This window comes from Labrus mixtus, chromosome 16 (assembly GCF_963584025.1).
Source record: "Labrus mixtus chromosome 16, fLabMix1.1, whole genome shotgun sequence".
In the NCBI taxonomy this organism is placed as follows: domain Eukaryota; kingdom Metazoa; phylum Chordata; class Actinopteri; order Labriformes; family Labridae; genus Labrus; species Labrus mixtus.
Window position 1 is genome coordinate 23,387,882 of NC_083627.1, and position 19,760 is coordinate 23,407,641.

At 38.8% G+C, this 19,760-nt stretch overlaps 1 protein-coding gene across 2 annotated transcripts; it reads right to left on the reverse strand.

Moving 5' to 3' along the window:
• Positions 1-725: 725 nt before the first annotated feature.
• On the reverse strand, positions 726-19,547 carry grhl2b (grainyhead-like transcription factor 2b). 2 transcript variants are annotated; one of them, XM_061059852.1, is made up of 16 exons: positions 19,208-19,547; positions 16,729-16,918; positions 16,285-16,352; positions 14,121-14,505; positions 12,708-12,778; positions 12,366-12,522; positions 11,273-11,384; positions 7,134-7,228; positions 5,619-5,777; positions 4,831-4,888; positions 4,546-4,685; positions 4,420-4,457; positions 4,136-4,227; positions 1,930-2,015; positions 1,784-1,848; positions 726-1,687 (listed from the first exon to the last, which is right to left on the reverse strand). In XM_061059852.1, exons 1-16 carry the CDS (start codon positions 19,225-19,227, stop codon positions 1,573-1,575), a joined length of 1,851 nt encoding a protein of 616 aa, XP_060915835.1. In that variant the 5' UTR covers positions 19,228-19,547; the 3' UTR covers positions 726-1,572. The 2 variants fall into 2 exon arrangements, with proteins under 2 accessions (XP_060915835.1, XP_060915836.1); XM_061059853.1 differs by lacking the exon at positions 19,208-19,547 and adding an exon at positions 18,835-19,128.
• Between the last annotated feature and the right edge of the window lie 213 nt (positions 19,548-19,760).

Below are 19,760 nucleotides of genomic sequence, written 5' to 3' on the forward strand. Positions count from 1 at the left end.
GGGTGCTGTGCTGATTCATGTGGACACAGAACTGTTCACTTTATCTCACTTTAACATAGATGAAATGTTCAGCTGAATGTGAGTAATACAAGCTAATCTCGTTTTAAGAAATGTTTGGCTTAATGTGAGTAATCAAAGCAAGTCCAGCTCACTTTAAGAAGGCTACAGTAAATCATTGCTATGGCACAGCTCTAACCGTAGACTACAGCTCTAACCTGTCTGTTTAGTGGAAGAAGTAAATAAATGAAACTTATAAATAGACATTTTTAAATCCATAAAGTAATTTCTAAATCGATGTTTCAAATGATTGGTTTCCTGAGTGTGTAGCTGCATAATAACCAGGATTACTGAGAGTGGATTGTTATTGTGGAGGAGCCCCTTCAGGATGAGACGAGATACATCCTGGTGTTGAAGTCAAGTGGCAACCTCTGGTGTTGAAAAATTCAGCCAATGCAGATGTGCAAAAGACTGTAGCTCCTCAGCTGTCCACTAGAGGCTGCATTAAGACTACATCCATGTTTTATAGAGTCTATAGTCAGGGTTCTTCTGTTCTCTGGAACCCAAACTTAGCCTTTCCATGTGTAGCTTGAATGTTCTGGCTAGTTGTACACATTAGCATGTTTGTTATTATTTAGCTCAAAGAAACATGTTTCCTCGAGCAGTTTCACACCACTGGCAGCAATCACATTGTTGAAGTTTTTACTCTTGTTTGAACAAAAATAACATTTTTATGTTTATATCTTTATTCCCTTTTTCAACAGTCAAGCACACGAGAGCTACAAGACAATCAAGTGCCATGTGTCACCCCTCGGAAGTTCTTTACAGTATTTACCATCTCATGTGTGTTCCTAAAATAAACACTTATAGCTATAGGATGAAATGTTAATGGTACAAAACGGCTGAGAAATGGAGCATTTAAAAACTTAAAGAGGGTGACTTTGATAAGAAATCACTGAAATATAAAGTACTTGAAATCCTTGGATACATCATTAAAGAAATTCAAAACAATGACATTAATAATAAATAATAACACAACTAACAAAAACAAAGACTGGCATGCAGGGATGCTGCTATGTCGTTTAGGACCGACTAATTCAAGCTACATACAATACATCAGGTATTTCATGAGGCTACACCTGATGTGTTATTTGGCAAAGACTGAGGACTGTACAGACTGAGGATAAAAGTACAAATTATTTTATACAATACAAAATATTGCAGAAAAGAGGAGTATGTGGTTCTGTATTCCATGATGTCACCTCACAAGAGAGGGGATGAGTACAACAAGGAAGCAAATAGATCCAGTTAGATCCAAGAGAATTTCTACAACGTCCATTTTTTTATTTGCAGTGTCCTCCCGCACTGACAATACGACTTTCTTCGTCGAGTTTCAGTGTCAGAGAGGGTTCAGTGTGGGAGCCGCCATTGTGCCCCATCAGACTGTCTTCAATACTGTCAGTCAGCTTATCAGCCAATCCCTTAGCAGCCTTGTAGATTTCAGCCAACCAGCAGTCACAGCTTCTCTCTTTTTTGCGTCAACCCCGCAGTCTTTTCAGGTCGGCTGAGGAGCTGTCAGATCTCCGTCAGCGTGATCTTGTAGGTGTCCGCATAGCTCTCGATGTTGAGGATGAAAGTGTCCTCGTTGGAGTAATGCTCGATGATGTTGTCGTCCATGTTCACCAGGATCCTAACATACACAAAAAAAGAGTTAAAATTGTAATTCCATGCGCAGAAACCGAAGCTCTGTATAGACATAAAAATGGCACACTCCGTCCTCACTCACCCTTTTTTACTTTTCTTGTACACTTTGGCTATCCTCTCTGAGGGCACACCGTACTTCTCTGATATCTGCCAATCACACATGAAAGCAGATTGTTAACACTTGTGGCCTTTGACTCTGCCTCAAACATCTAATCAGCAGCCACTCACAGCATCCATCAGGCCTCTGAGCGTGGGAGACTTCAGCATCAGAGCGTCGAACACCTCGTCTGTCTCCTTTCTTACATACAGCAGCACTGCAGAGAGAGGAGGAAGAATGAAGCTTGGGCTCTTAGCTGAAAAATAAAATACTTAAAGGAAAAGAGAGATAAGACATGCACACAGACTGTAAGACTTTTCTTTACATGTTTGTCACATTCACTTTCAAAGGAATGTGGCTTTTGTCTGTATCACATCATATTTTCATTATGAAATGATTTTCTGATCACTCTCTTGTAAAAGGCTGAACTGTGGTGCAGTGGTTAGTACTGTTGCGTCACAGCAAGAAGGTTACTGGTTCGATACCCAGTCAGACAGGGCTTCTCTGTGTGAGGGGCCCTTTCCGAATTGTCACAGTTCAGTATGCGGTACGTACTTTTCAGTCGGGAGTTTCAGTATACTGAACTCTCGTGGTCATTCAGAGTGCATCTTTTGGGTCCACCTCAGTATACTGAACATTTCAGTATGGATACTAACTTCCGGGTTTCATGCAGCATGGATCGGATGCGTGCTTTCAGGAAATGAATTGTATTTTACCACCCACAATGCAGTGCGAAATTAAACGTAAATCGTCACGTCACGTCCGCCTCCAAATCAAAACAAACGAGCGTGGATTAATTGAATCAATTTTTAATCTAGAGTTAAAGTCCCGACTGAAATCACTACTTTAAATTAACAACAGAAAATATAACAAATATCTGCATTATTATAAAACCTTTCTCCCTCTATTTAAATAATGATTTCACTATTTAAATGTGTCTTTATTGGTTTATTTTATATTCTGTATCTTACTGTCTTTCATTTCAACTTTTCTTTATGAAGGCTACTGTATGTTATTTAGTTATTTAATCTGTCTTTTACTTGATTTACATTGTGATATTGTTTTTTGTTTACCTGACTGTATATGCGCATTACTCTTCTTGAATAAAGCTGAACAAAAAAAAAAGGGTGAATGCGGCCGGTTCGGGAAACATAAATGACGTCACTTCCATACTGAATGAATCAGAAGAAGTAGGAACAAATATCTGCCTACTGTGCGCGCCTACTGAATAGTAGGTACTAACAGTATACAGCACAGATAGTAGGTACTGCCTACTGCCTACTGACAGATTGAAGAGGTACTTGGCAATTTGGATACAGCTGAGTTTGCATGTTCTCCCTGTGCATGCGTGGGTTCTCTGGCTTCCTCCCACAGTCCAAAGACATGCTCGTTAGGTTAATTGATGACTCTATATTACCCTTAGGTGTGAATGTGTGTTTGGCTGGTTATCTGTCTTTATATATCAGCCCTGTCATTGACTGGAGAAAAGTCCAGGGTGTATCCCGCCTCTCACCCAATGACAGCTGGGATCAGCTCCAACCTCCCGCGACCCCGAACGGGAAAAAGCGGTCTTGATAATGGATGGATTGACTTTCTTGTAAATATAATAGTTAACAGACCTTGAGGGAAATGTCTTAAAATAGGTACTTAAAACACAACCAGGTTTAATTCATGAACACAAAAATCCAGATGGCATCTTTTGACTTTTTTTATATATCAGAAGTTATCTGCCTATTTGTTTAAATTCTGTTCAGATGCATACATCGTGCATAAATATCAGCTGCATTTTATGGCTTTTGGCTTCTGTTTAGCAGCTAAACCACATTTTTTAAAACTGTGCAATGACAATAAAGTTGAATCTAATCTAAACGTATCTAATTTAAACAATAAGAAAATATAATAGTGATGAACAAAATGGTCATTTGAAATATTTACATACTGTTTTGTCCCTTGTTAAGATCATGATGGATTAACTCTAATTAAAGTATTTGACAGTTAGTCAGAGGAAAACGCTACTAACAATTGCAATGTGCTCATCAATCATTTTTATGTGTTTATTTATTATAGTCTAAATTATTAGATATAAGTTTTAATCAAAATAATCAACACTTCCATGACTGCTCGACACCAGCCGAGGATGAGTTTCTTACAAGATCCAAAACTTGATTTAATTTCTTTATTAACCAATCATTGAAGTAAAAATTTAACTTTATTTCAAACAAAAATAACTGCAAAGGCCTCTAAAAATAAAAATAATAAAAATGTAATTCTGGCAAAGTTTGCCTGCAACACAACATCAGGTGATGAAATTAAAAATTAAAATGAGCCATCCAGTACCTCTCTTGTGTGTCTCCTCTTTGATCTGTTTGTGAGGTGTTGGACACAGATCTTCATCTGACGGCCTGAACATCCTCTTGACCAGCACGCTCCTGACAGAACACAGAAACAAACGTGTGTCATGCACCTTACACACACACACACACACACACACACACACACACACACACACACACACAGTATGCTTTGTGTTTGCATTTGTGGTGACCTGCTCACATGTACATCTTTTATATCTGTTTGAGTGGATGTAAATGAAAAAGTCTCTTGATGACTCCTAAACTCACCCTTCTCTCTCGATCTCCTCTGTGTTGAAGGTAAAGACCTGGAAATAATTGATAAAGTATTCATATAAGTTTTAACCTTTAAGCATGAATTAAAAAAACAAAGATCTATGTGTAGAGTTGTTCTACCTGTCCGGCTCTCTGCAGGTTACCAAAGTGAACGTCAGGGATGAAGAGAACGGGCTGAGCCTCCAGGTCGGTCATGGTCTTGAAATAAGTGGTGTCAGACCTCTTGGCAGCGGTTATCACACCTACACCTCCATCTTTTCCTAATAAATTAAAAAAAAAAAGACCATCAGGGAAATATACTCACATGTAAATAAGTATCTTAAAGCCAGTCCTCATACTACATCCTGGACCTTCAGTTTTCTCAGGTTTTTTTTTATGCAAACATTTTTACAAAGAACTTCAAACCTTTTGACTTCTTGCGAAACAGTTTTCTTTCTTCATCCCTTATTTTCCTCTCGGCACCCTGAGAAGAAAAAAAAACGGATAAACAAGTTTTCAGCAAATCAGTTTCAATATTCCAAACTTCCTTTGGATACACCTCAACGTCTAATGTACAGGTGTGTGTGGAGACTCAGTGTGAAGGTGAAACCACTAGAGGGAGACTAATCACAGGATTTCACTCCCTCCCTCCACTTACTGTTTAGCCAGGAGTTTACCTGCAGTCAGATTGTTTGCTGTTGAAACACATTTTAAATATGCTCTACATATATGCTATGGTAGATTTAAAAAAAGCATTCTTTCCAGATGAATAAACACAGCAGCCATTTTTTTGTCAGATTTTGTGAACATGTAACTGCAATTAATTAAATTCTCAAACAGTGAAGATGAATGATAAAGCAGCATAAAATACTATTTTAAGATGAGACACTTCAAAATATGTATGATTAAGGTGGCACCCTGGTCAGGGAATTGTTTACACTTTCTAAAAAAAAGTGCTAATTATTTTTATTTGTATATATATATTTAAGCAAACTCAATATTTCTATACTTTTTTAGACACACACACACACACACACACACACACACACACACACACACACACACACACACACACACACACACACACACACACACACACACACACACACACACACACACACTAAAATGTCAACTAGCATACAAAATGCTCTCTCTAAATGGACATGATTGAAGTGTCAGAAAGCTGAACTCATGCAGAGTCAGTGAGTTCTCACCTTGTCACAGAAGACCTTGATCTCTGAGTAGGCTCTGTGCAGTGGCTTGTTGCTGCGGTTGTTGTAGCTGTACGTGTCGATCTGGATCATCAGAGGAAGACCTTTCACCCCCTTCTGAGAGGAGAAGTCCGTGCTCAGACAGTTCACTGTGATGAAGATCTGCCAGGGAGAGAGAAGAAGACCGGGGAGATTTACAAACCTCAGTTTGAACTGGAAGAATTGAACTTTGTGTCGCGATAAATTAATATTTAAAGTGGTATTTTAACCTACCAATGAACCTACAACAGCTAAAAATAATGTATTCGTGTTCATCAATGTTTTATTTGAGTACATTTTTTATTTTTTTAAAACCACAATTAATCACTGAATTCCGGTTTATTAATGTCATTTTTGATGTGTGACATGTTTTAAATTGCATTATTTTGCATTTCAAAATTGCTTATTTTGTGCTTTCATTTTGTATTTTTGTAATTTCAAGCTAATGGTACTTCCCTTCCTGTTTGGAGACAACCCTGCTTTTATTTTGAAAGACAATAAGGAACTTCTGGTAGATGAAAGGTTACAGTAACTTAACCATGGAAAAAGGAACTTGTCACCGGTCTTACAGTGCTAGTTGTTTAAAAATGTTGACAACTCCCATGATCCCAAGTTATTTCAGGAACTCACAAACTTACATTTTCCCTCACACTGCTTTAAACTTGATACACTAGACATTATGAATGCACTTTGCACATGGTTCAAATACCGACAACCCGAGAAGCATGTAGTCCTTAATGAACTACCTGGTCATTACACCTGTTCAAGCTCAGCAGTCACACAGATCAAGAGAGAGAACGAGAGCAAAAGTCAATATTAGCCCGGAGAATTGTGCTTGGATTGACTCCAGCAACGTCTTTGTCCCCAGGGCGGCTATTACAATGAAAGAGCCACACAACACAACACAACACAACACAACACACACACACACACACACACACACACACACACACACACACACACACACACACACACACACAGAGTCACATTCTCACAGAAATGAGGGCAAAACAAACAACAGTGGGTGGGGACAGGGATTGGTGTGTGTAGGCCCTTGGGGGCCTCTGGAGTTCAAATAAGAGTGTTGTGGCTCTGTTTAAGGAGTGGCCACAAAGGAGCTTCACAAAAGACAAAGAGGACAAACACAGCAAAAGTACACAACTCTGCTGAACAATTTTATGACCGGACGGTGCTTTTAGCTTTCAGTTCTTGTATTATCCACAGTGATGACTTAATTCACCAGTTATTGAATGAGATTCGGAGTGTCAGTGTGTCTACTCATAAGAAACTTGCGTCACAGTCGGTTAATTTGTCGACTGTGTGAGTTTGTTTGCCAACACTTGAATCAGCACAAAAAAAACCTGTCCCACTGCCTTTTCTTCACATGTACAACACACCTCCAGCAAGAGTAAATAGAGGCAACCGGTTTCTGGGAAAATTACAGTGACATTTAAACGACTGTAGTATTTGTGTTTTTACCTTGGCCTCTTCATTCACGTCCCAGGTGAAGGAGATGGCATTGTAGGCGATTTCTTCGATGTTTCCGATTGTGTTGAAGCTCTCCTTGTAATCAGCTAAAAGGACAAAAGAAACATAGTTTATTTCATAAATAAAATCAGCGTTCAAATATTTCTTCTGCTACCAAAGCACACTCAAATGTTCCAGTATTGCCAGATAACACTTATATCAGCTTCCATACGAGCACAAAATGGTCAATAAATGACAAAAGCAGGTAGCTGTTATGTGTTTAGATAAGCAATCAAATGGCACGCTTCAATTTTATGAGATAAACCCTTATCAGCTTGAGCAAACAAGCTCTTAAAAGCTTCAAAGTAAGCAAGGGGGGGAATCACGAGAGGCTATCCGGCTCAGAGGAGGGTATTAAAAGCCAGTCAGGTGAGCAGATCGGCTGCATTTGTTGACCTGTGTTACAACTCACTGAAGGGGCCTGAAATGTGCAAAAAAAAAACAGAATATATGCTGATAAAAAATAGCACATGATATAAGTGACTGTTATCTAATAGAATGGAAATGGTTGTTAGTTGTAGGTTGGTTAACTGGTTGTAAAATAATGTTTCTAATGTTTTGGAGAAAAGTAGTTCCATGTTTACTTCACAGCAGTGTTTGCTCACAATGAATGAACGTTACAGATCTGATAAAGATCAAGTCTCAGCTCAACATCTCTGAGTCACACTATAACACAGCCTGACATGTTCCTACAGTACAATGACTGTAACATTGGCTAAATAGAAATTTGTTCCCACAGAGTTTGTGTATTTGTTTGGCAATACTGGAATGTGTAGTGAAGGAAATTAGTCTTTCTTGGAAGGCATCCATTGTGGTTGTAGGTAGCCATTGTTTATATGAAAAGTGTAAGAAAAAGTCAAATATGAAGAATAAAAGTTAGTGTGATAGACTGAAATGGACATCTTCAGCCTCTGTTTATCTGTAAGTTGAAGCAGGGTTTTTTTTTTCTGTTATTCGACCAAGTACTGTTCAAGAGGCATGCTGGGAGTTTTAGAGTCACCTTCTTCAATTTTCAGATAAAGTCAATAAAAAATCAAGTCTGCCACAAACGATGAGTCACAAAGGATCTGTCCTTAACATCCTGGGAGAAGAGGCTCATCTTACAACCTTCCTGCTGTTCACATCTCAGAGTATCGCTCTCTCTCCATCCAGCTACCTTTGACCTGCTCCATCATCCTAACCCGCCGTTAAAGCAACACTTCCTGGTTCTTTTTTAAGCAGGTGCACAGAGCAGCGGGGCAAGCAGCAACATGTCCCTCTGCCAGTCTCCCCTCGTTAAACAGCCCCATTCAAATGATCCATTCTGTGACATGGCCCAGGGGTATGATAACCCCCACCCCAAACACACACACACACACACACACACACACACACACACATACTCAGAGACACACAGAAGCCCTCCAACGCTATTCAAATCAGCTCTCAGGACGGCGTCAGGTTACAGGCTGCATCCAGCGACAGGCTGACCTGGATCTGAGGAGCTGGGTGGAGGGGTCTGTCATTTGACCTACAGAGCACTGAGGGGAGATTTACCTACTTAATGTACAGTCATGCACACACATATAGAAATGATCAATTGTTCTATCTGTTACCTGACAGAAAAGAAATTGGCAACATGATTATATAGTTAGTTTGTAGTCATTTTAAAGAAAACTGCAACAAAAGAAAAATCTGAATTTTAATATGTCAACTTGGTTTTGGGGGAATTGTGATGTAAACTTAGGCTGTATTCTTTTTCTTTCTCATTTGCAGTATGTAGGCCTGCATTCAGGAAGTGTGTTTATCAATGCACTGAAGTATCTACAGTATGAGGTTACTTGTGTGTCAGTGTGATGGAAAATAACTGCAACAGTAGATACATGCTATCTTTCGATCACGCACACAAACAAATATGCCATACAGAGTGCCATAGGGAATAACGTTAGATAACACACTTCCCCTCCACATTATCGACTGTTTACATCTTTTAAGGTCACCTACGATGCAAAATATACTTTACCAACACTAATAATGAGAAAAGTCCATTCTCTCCGTCTTTTGCCTGCTCCAATTTTCAGAAAATGTGCGCTCAAACAGGCCGTTTGGAGATTTTCCATTTGTGACATCACAAAGGGTAGTAGCCCCTCCCCCAGGTGGGTAAAACTCCCACAACTAGGTGTTTGTTCTGCCCTCTGAATCCGTCTTCTCACAATAAACAATTGGGCATTGTGACACAAAGTATTAAGACGCTATTTTTGAGCTAAATTATGAGAAAAAGTAGCACTCAGAATGCAACTTGATTAAGTATTTTTATTTTTAATTATGTAAAGTTACGGTAGATTGGCAATAAAAAAGCTTCTTTGCGCAATTGCTAATCGTTAGATATGAATATTGACACTCTTGTATCAGTCTGGTTAAGTATGAAGCTACAGCCAAGAGGGGCAGCTTAGCTTAGCTTACTTAGCTATAAAGACTGGAAACAGATGGAGACAGTTAGCCTGGTTCTGTCCATTGTAACGAACACTACGCAGCAGCACCGCTAAGGCTAACTAATCAAGGTGTTTGAACTGTAATTAAAACAAAGGCATACTCAATCTGTCACTGTGTATGGGACTAAATGTTGCATTAATTAGTAAGTTATGACACTATGAGTGATAGCTTTTCCCCTCCATTTTTTATCTGCTAAGCTAGGCTAATGCTAACCATTACGTTGTAATTTAACAGAGAAATATGAGAGTGGGGTCAATCGTCTCATGAAACTTACAAATCCTATAACCCTATTTCAGAAAACAAAAGTCCTTTCAACAAAGTTTTGGCTTTTTTTTTTAAATGCAGTTTTTTTGTGTGTTACATGAAAATATTTTTTAAATTTCAATCAATCAATTGTTATTTGTATAGCCCCTGTTTATAAAAAAAGTTATCTCAAATCACTTCACAGTTTATAACTTGTACTTTGATTTATTGTCATTTTACCCAGTGTGGTTTTTAAAATGGTTATTTATTGTACATATTGATCAAACTTTGTTGTGAGACTGTGGCATTATATTTTCACGAAAGAGGAGCCAAATGTATCCAAAAGTACAAGAGAATAAAAAGAGAAAACAATAGAGAAAAATGTCATTTAAAGCAGCTGAATGCTTTAATCCCATCACTGTAGCCTATTCATAACTGTGTGAAATTATCTTGCAATGCCCAGCAGCACGAACAAGACTTTAAGCAGAAACAAAGGTGTACAGAAGAGGACATTTATCTTTTGTCTAAGTTTTGACTTTTTTCTCAGAGAAAAAAAAAAGTCAGGACTCAAGGTGTGTGAGAATAGTGGGGTGTTTAACGTTTGTCATGGTTCGTGTAAATACAGGAATTAAGATGAAGATCTAAACTGAGCCAGAATTACATTCAACAGACCAAAACCTGCCAAGGTAGCAGTGTGACTAGCATTCCTCTCCCTGTCCCGACAAGCTGCGTATAGGTGTGTGAATGTGTGTGTATGAGTGTGTGTGACTCCCATCCACCTCCACTCTCCCACATACCTCTGACTCTGCGCGGGTTAGCAGGTCCGAGCTTGTCAAACATAAACCGCCTACAAGCTTCACTCACACACACACACTCATTCATCATTGCTCGGTTCTCATTCAACTCCATCAACTTAAAAAAACCAACAACAATAGACTCAAGGTCAAAGGTTTCAGATACAAATATGATACTTCAGATGGATAGAATACACCTGTGGGAAATACTGCCAGATAAGAGTGAGAGTAGTCAGATGTTTCCGGGTAATAAAATAGTTTCTCATAGTTTTGCTCAATCTCCCAGCCAGTGTCACAGAGATTAGAGGATTTAGGTTATGTGTCTCAACAACACCTAGAAATTATGAGATTCAGTGTGTGTGTGCGTTTAGATGATGGTGGCCAGCTGAAGTGCCTTGGGCAGACAGTTGGGTGGGGGCTTGTTTGCACACAGTTTGGTCATGCCTTGTTTATTAGCTGAGTGCATTCCAGCATTTGGAATAACATAAATCTGTCATTGTCTTTTACTTGGTGTGTTTCGTATCATTAATTCGGCCATTGAAGAGTTTGCCGATGTTCACGTTTTGAGAGTCGTTTTCTTACCGATGTCTAAGACTCTCTGTTTGGCCGTGTGCTGTCGAGAGTGCCAGTACTTCCAGTATTTGAGCTGCTCGTCTCGGTTCTTGTCTTCACTGAACACCACCATGATGACACTCTGAGAAAGAGAAAATGAGGATGAAACTCAAAAGTTTTAGATTAAGGTGAAGCAATTGAACCGATGACTGTATGGGACAGAGGATTTGACTTTAAGCTCCATGTAACCTGAAATTAAATCCAATCTTGTCTCCTGTGTCACAAATTAAAGATTTAATGCTGGGGAAAAACTGAACCAACTAAGTTAATTTAAAGTAATCTGGTACTGTATCAGAATCTCTAAATAAAAGACATAAACCAGAGACATAAGCAGTTGTTAGAGAAGCAACGTGGAACAACAAATTAGGGCAAATGTTCTGCGTCACAAGTCCCATTTGAGCTACTGCTAATACTGTAGCGTATAAACAAACATTATAACAAGAAATGGTGCACTAACCGATAACTTCTACACTCTAAAGAGTCTGGCAATAAGTCTGTCTGACCTCCTCTTATCAGAACTGTACTGCTTCTGGTAGATTGCAGCAGCTACTCGGCTGATTAATTGTTATCATAGAAACTGTTATTTAAAAACACTGAAGTTCTAATGACCAGAATGACCTTTAATCAAATCCAATCACCCAATTCATGTTGTGTTTTTGTGTGTCCAACCCAACAAAAGCAATCCAGTGTTCACTCTCCTTTTGTTCTCTTTTTGTTCTGCATTAAACTTTTTTTGGGGAAAACATTTGGCTCCAAATGCTGCTCTATGTTTAAGCTAGTTGCTGACTGGATCTATCTTTCTGCTGTTCAGTGCTGAGTGGGTAGTGTGTGGGTTTAAAGAGCTGCATCTGGACACAATATTACTGAAAGTTGTGGGCCATAAAACCTTAACGATGAGATGAAAGAGGCTAAACTGGCAATTTTTATGTTACACATAAGTGTTTAAAATGTTATCATGCTAATTCCAATTATGACGTAACAAGGAAAAAAACACTAATGTATATGGCCATTACAGCAAAATGGAAAATAAAAGAATGGAGAAGTCATGTATTGATCGGCTCACCCGGACTTTGCTGATGGGGTGACGGAGGCGTTTGTTGGCACTGAGCTCGTTCAGAGTCACAGCGTAGAACTGGCCTTTGTTCAGGTAGGTCATTGGTCCCTCGCCCTGCTTCTGACGCAGAGAGCGAGAGGCATCGAGTGTGTACTGGAAGCTGTCACTGTTCACACAAAAAACACACAAACAACACATTGAGGAGAGAACGTGATTAGACATATAACAAGGTGGGGGAGCAACACTGCCACTTTTGTTTTTTCCTTTCTGGATCACCTTAAGCCGATGTTTTAGATCTTTGTAACATACATGGACATATGCGTTAAGTTATAGTGTTTTTCAGAGACTTACACTCCCTCCTGGTGAAATATGAAGTCCTCTGTAGCTAGAGAGGAAGGTGTGTGATACTTCTGTTGAGAACGCTGAGAACACACAGAAAGAGGAAATTATTTGACACAATGAAAATGAAATGTGGTTTGAGAGGAACTGCTTAAACAATGCAGTAAATGAGAACAAAAAGACAACAGTTCATCAACAGAAATGTAAAAGCATAGCTAATAATGACAACAGCAAGATCGCATGCAAACCGGAAACAGGACTCTATGTGTACATTCCTGTTCAGGTAACCTTTGTACTAACAGTGAATCATGATTAAACATCAATCTGTCTTCACTCACAAATATATATAACAACTCCACCCTCACAAGTAAGATATCAACGACATATAACATTAAGGATCTGAGTACTGTTTGGAGTACCCATTATCTGACTTTTATGTGTCTACATTTCCCACAATGCCTCTAAACAACCCCTAAATATGTTCTGGTCCGTCGTTCGCTCATGGAGGACAGAGAAGTGATAAAATATTAAGATAAGCTGTTGATGTTTGACCTGAGGGGGCTACCATCCAAATCTATCAAGACTAGAACATCCAGATGAGATTTTTCCACATTTTGACTGTAATGTGCCCCAGAAAATTCTCAGAAAACACAAGAAAAAAAAGCAGCCATTTTTAACTTGTGTAAAGAACCTTTTAGTTTGCATCCTCATAAAACGAGGCGATGTTCACCTGTGAGGCGCTGCCATGTGTTAAATATGTTTAAGATACATTTTTTTCCTTTTAATAATACTTCAATTAAACATGTTTTCAAGCTGAAAGGAAAACAAATGTCAATAAACTTCTACAGTTTAACGAAAATTCTACAGTATAAACTTTTTTTCTATATAAAACATGCTTTTATTCTCTCTCATCAATGTAATCACGCAATGACCTTTATGATTTATCACTCGACCCGAACCAGGTTTTGAATTTTTTAGGGGTGTTACGATTCCCTGATCTGAATATGTTACCAATTTTTAGGTTAAAGATGTCGGTGCATTGGTCTGCATAGCCCTGGATTTGTTTATAATAGGAACTGGTCGATGGTTCAATTGTAAAATGATGATTTGGTTAACTGAGGCTTGGCTGCTTGTTCTGCATCATGTGCTCAGGGTTTTCAATCTTAGAAGACTCTGAAATTGATGCCAGAGGGTGTCAGCCTGCAAGACACGTCTCACCTGGTGAGTCTGCATGGCATCTAGAGCTATAGTCTGCTGTACTTCTGGGGCTGAATTTGTAAGTCACACTGAATCCTTCTATATTTAAATAATCATCCCTGAATCTGACCAAAGCCTATGAATCAAAATTCTGATCAGATTATCCCATAAAGGAGAAACGCACACTCCTAGACTTCATGTTTGAGTGTCTGTGCGCTCTTTTCTCACCACGTCTCTCTCCTCTTCGTACGGGCTGTCAGGTGGACTCTGCTGGTCTTCCTTCGCATATGAGTTGTGGCCGAGGGTGGTCACCTCATAAGAACCCTGCTCGTAGATCACCCTCGCCGACTCTTCTCCCTCCACCCTGTAGTGAAGCCCCGCCCCCGTCATGAAGACGGGCGCGTACATCTCAGCCTTGACCACGGCCAGAGCCGGTGAGCCTCCGTCTCCTGATGTCGCCACAGCTCCGGCCGCCCCGGTGGAGCTGCTGAACTGATCCCGTTTGTTCTCCTGGTGCTCTGTGTTCAGCGACAGGTTGACGGGGACAGATTTTAGGACCTGGACTCGGTTTTCCACGTTCTCCGGCTCGCTTTGGCTGCTCAGAAGAGTACACCTGAGTACAAATACAGATTTTATATTTCAGAGGGTTGTGAAAAACATGGCGCACCGTTGATAACTTCTTTTTATTGAAAAGTTGTGTTCCTTATTCCACCTCGACACAAAACTGATCAACACAATTCTACAGCACCAACACTAACATACATGTCAGCTGTTTAATTAAATTAGGTGTAACGCAGGTTACGCTTCCAGGCATGCTGCTCATCAGACCATAATTATACTCTGGAGTGATTGCTTTTGATCTCAAATTACACTATAATTATAACGTTTTTATAATGTGTGAAAACTTTTGTATTCCTTTACTTTACTTTTACTTTTATGGAGAAGTTTTTATTCATTTATGTGTGTACCTTTTTTGTTTGTGTTGTGTGTTTCTCTTCTATCAGGGGTCTCACACTACTTGCCTGACTTGGCTTCACTACATGGAGTATTCAGCTAATGACCAGCAAAGACAACTAAAATGAAGCTGGTGAATACGGATGTTTATAATGCAGGACTTAAAGTACCAGAAAACATTTATTTACAAATGCTCATCGAGTAAGAAAATCAGTTCATCATGCATTATGCTTTTAATATAATCATGCTAGCAGGAGGTTAGTGCTACACATACAGACTTCTGATGAGTGAGTTTATTTAAGATGGAACTAGATTACTTTAAGATTTAGTCATGCATGGCACACTATTAGTAAGTGGGTCAAGTTTGTGCACTTAAAAGAAAGCTCACCTGAGTATCTTTAACGATTCACTCAATTATGCACATCATGGTTAAGGCTGATGAATACAGGTGAGAAATATAAAGTTGGGTCGTCACTGCTCTATTTTCCTACTACCTGAAAACTAGGTTATGTTTTTCAAATGACCTTTTAAGTTGTTACAGTAATGGTTTAGTTGATTTAGTTGAGTTAGTTCCAAAAGAGGAGACACATTATCTCTCGCTCTCTTTCTTTGGATTTGTTTGTTTCTGCTGGAGTCATGAGGTGTTTACTGACCTCAGACCAGCCTCTGTTACTTCCAGTTCTTCTGGTAAAACAAGAATCACTCATCAGTCATTTTTTGTAAACATTGAAGCTATAAGTATCGTCTCATTATTTTTGTAACTTAAAGCTCATAATATTCAACTATTTTATGTGTATTCACATTACTAAATGTGCTAATGCCCAATACAACACTTTATCAGCTCTGGGATTAACTAGATATAAACAATCACACTCAGACACACACACAACACAGATCCATCCATCCATCTATCATCTATACTGCTAAGGCGGGGTTACACCCTGGACTGTTTGTCAGTCAATCACAGAGCTGACATTTAGAGACACACAACCAGCCACATTCACAAATCTAAACACAGTAATACACAAACACATACCAATGCACACACACAGTCACACATTTAAGAGTCTTTCATAAACTAAATTTGAAAAATGAATAACACTTTCATCTATTTTAGTTTTGTATTATATTTGAGTAGTTTTGGAAAAGTTTTTATCTTTTTATTACCGTTGCTATAATAACATTATTGATCATTATTATTATTATAACTCATTATAAGTCATTATTGATTATTATTATTATTTGCTGTTATTTTTGTATTCTATGTTATCATATGCTTTGGCATTATTGTCACATTTGTGCCCAAAAAAAGCTTCATGACATTTTACCAATACCTGGGATTGCTCAGTTACCGACGACATTTTTGACATTTTTCTTTGTCTATCTGTGCGAACACGTACAACTTGAGTTTGACACGGACAGACTGAAGTTCACTGACCGTTTCTCCTGCTCCTCTGTCATTTCAGACACTTTGGGAACAGGCAGAAGCCTCTTCTCTTTAGGTACCTAAAGAAAGAAAAAGAGGAGATTCTGTGTTCATTTACATCATTGTTAACTTCAACGTTATAGACAGACACAGATCTGAACACAGTTCTTTCAAGTGATACATTAATATGGTATAACATCTTTTTGTGGGCTTTTCATTCATCTTGTTCCCTTCGTCTGAGGGCCTCTGATGAAGCCAAGCTAAATAACTATAGTTGTAAAGATTTACTCAAAGTCTTGGCAGTTTTTTATTGAACATTACATTTACTCTCTGAGGTAATTCATCTTAGAAACAAGTGAAAATGTACAATAGACCTTAATCTAATGTCTTTATGCTTTGAAGGTCACTGGGAAGCATACGTTCAGAAGTTTTATTTTGACTATTTCTTATCTGGACCTTGTAGTAGTCGTAGAGCAGGCCGAGGGCGTTGGCGCTGTCCTCGTCCCCGTTGATGCTCATCATGGCCTTGGTGGCAGCTGTGAGCGGGTTCTCCAGGTACGACCTCCATGCCTCGTCCTCGCTCGTGTACGCTCGCCGTACCGCGGGGTAGGAGCTCTCGTTTGGGACGACCACCACCAGACGCTTACTGACGGGACACACAGTCACATTTTCATTTTCATTAAGATGTGCAAAGGTTCACGTAAGAGACTGGAGACATTAATGTGCTGGATTTACAGTTCACAGATTGATGCTTTTTACTTTTTTAAACTAGTTTACATTTTCTCTCTGATTGAATATCAAAATAAAAAACCTTTAGATTTGGTCATCAACGTTGTTCTAGACTTTATTTGTATTTAAAATAAGGGATTCAATCGACACTAAGGCCTTTTTCATGCCTGTTTTGTGTGTATTCAGGGCTTTGTCTCTCTTCTCATAAGGCCTACTTAAGTCAGGATCACAGACCAGTTAAAGACACGCTGTTGTCACAACATCTCTTTGAACTCCCTGAGAGGCTCCGAATGTGTCAATTTTCACTTGTGAAATGAACAACATCTGTATAAAAATCACAATGTCTTCAAATGTCTTGATGCAGCACATTGTCAAACGAGTTAATATAACCTGTTTTGTTCATTTCCTTGTAATTACTAATGTGATTAGTTGAGCTTCTAATCTAATATATAACTTTGATTTTTAGAACAATTAATTCTCTTGATTCATTTTTCAGATTTAAACTTCTTCAATGCTGGAAAATCTGATTTCTTTAAGCATCTTGGACAAAAAACTTCTCATCTTATGATTGTAAAAAAACAACAAAAAAAACAAACAAACTTCCTGAAACAACGTTCCACCTTTTTATTCTTCTGTTTAAGACATTTTTATAGACCCCAAACTAGACAATTAAAATCATTCCCAGTTAATTGAAATAAAGTGCATGCTCACTATTTACATGGAAGATTCATCAGGAATATTCTTAGTTTTGAAACTGTACTGTGAACTCCTTGAAACTCAGCTTATCGATGAATAATGTGAAACAACTTGTTTGCCTTGCTGATGTTGATTTTCTTTCTTATTGGACTAAACTGCCAAATCAAACAAGCTCTTTCATCCAGCCTCTTTTCTGTGATGTCACACTGATGCAAACATTTACAGAGAAAGGTGTGATGAAGCTGCTTTCCCATATCTGCCTCATATATTGTTCAGTGTAAGTTAAAACTGATTTGCTCTTTTCTACACCTTTTTTTTGCATGCTGTATGTGTCAACCGATGAGTCATCTCAGTTACTAAAGCTGCATAATAAACTGTTTATTTTAATACTCTTTCAGTGGTTATACATTCAGCCAGCTTTTCATGGCAGCAGTACCTGTGGCTCTGGCTGACAAACAGGTATTACAGATTTCTACATTAGATGTTATTATTTCAACAGCTGCAGGTTTTGAGTCAATATTTCGTTGTGATTCATAACATAGTCAGACACACACAGCAGTGTGACTGAAAAGATCATCTACGAATCACCACATGTGATGACTTTACATTTCTATACAAACTAGAGGATGTCACAGAAACTACTACAGAAAAGAATAATAATAACAGCATATTATTAGGCCAATGATAATAATTACAATAACATATTACATAATAATAATGTATTATTATTATTTATTATATTTGGAGCAAGTGCCTATTTTGAGAGCGATCAAAAATGTATAATTCAGATTAATAGTACAGTTATTAGTCTTTCAAAATCATTTGAATTTGTTGTTATAAACGAAAACTCATCACATCATTCCGTTACATTTGAAGGTGTATTGTCATATAGGCCTATAGGACTACTCTAGGATATATTAGATATTAAATATTAAGCCAAGTGGAAATATTTTTCAAAAGCAATCAATCCCTGAAAATGTTCAAAATGAAGTTAAAGGGTCTTTGTGGCCCTCCTTTAGGCAGTTGTTGCAGTACTTAGGTTATAAGTAAAAGAGCTCCTGGTGCTGAAAAAACAAAAGGCCAACATGCAACACAAAGTGTCCTCATTCACAGGAACATCCCCCGCGCCCTGTACACCTTAAAACATGAAACATGCAAAGCGATGCAACAGTGGATCTAAAACTCTTCTTTTAATTCAAATGCATCAAAATGCCTCAACAATCCAGCCGGTTCTCTTTGAAGACTTCCCCATCATCAGTCAAAAATGGCGAATTCAGCTCGAACGAATCCACGGCGCCAACTACTTTACATGAGTTTTCCTCAAGAAAATTGTTTAATACTAGTCGTTAATTTATCCAAAAGCAGCATATTCTTACTTATGACATCCACTAAAATAGACTTTTCACACGTTTTTTAGTAAAAAGAAAATATTTTAAAAAAATGTTTTAAAAAAATGTTCCCCTTAAAGTTGAAATGATCAAAGATCGTCTCTGCTGGCTCGATCACTTACTTGTCTGTCTCCTGTGACATATTTGACTTCCTCTCCGGTTCTTCCTTGTGAAACTGGACTTTCAAGTCGGAGCAGGTAATAGAGTGAGCGAGCTGCCAGAAGTTGAGCTACAGGTAAGTCGACTTTTCTCGCCCCGCTTCTTTTTCTCTCCCTGCCCCTCTCCTCCTTTCACTGTCTCTCCTCCGCCTCACCTGGCAGGTGAAGGCGCTCCTGTCCCGGCAGCCAATCACTCTGCCTGTTTCGTGCTCACGAGGCACGCAGATTGTTACACATATTAACATATCCTGCTCCCACGTATTATTAAATTGGCTTATCTTTTGATAATGGCAGCGGGTCAACTATTAAGGCTGAAATTCTTTCACTAAAGAAGAATTGTGGGTGAGGGCGAGGCGGCCGCTGATTGGCTGAAGCGGAGCGGAGCAAGGCTCTAATTGGCTAGACGATTGGCAAGGAAGGTAGAGGCCCACCTCACCTGCTAGCAAAGGAATTGGGAAGCGGGACTGAGGGCTCCATCGGGGACAGAAAACTGGGAAATCCCTGCAAATACGAAGTC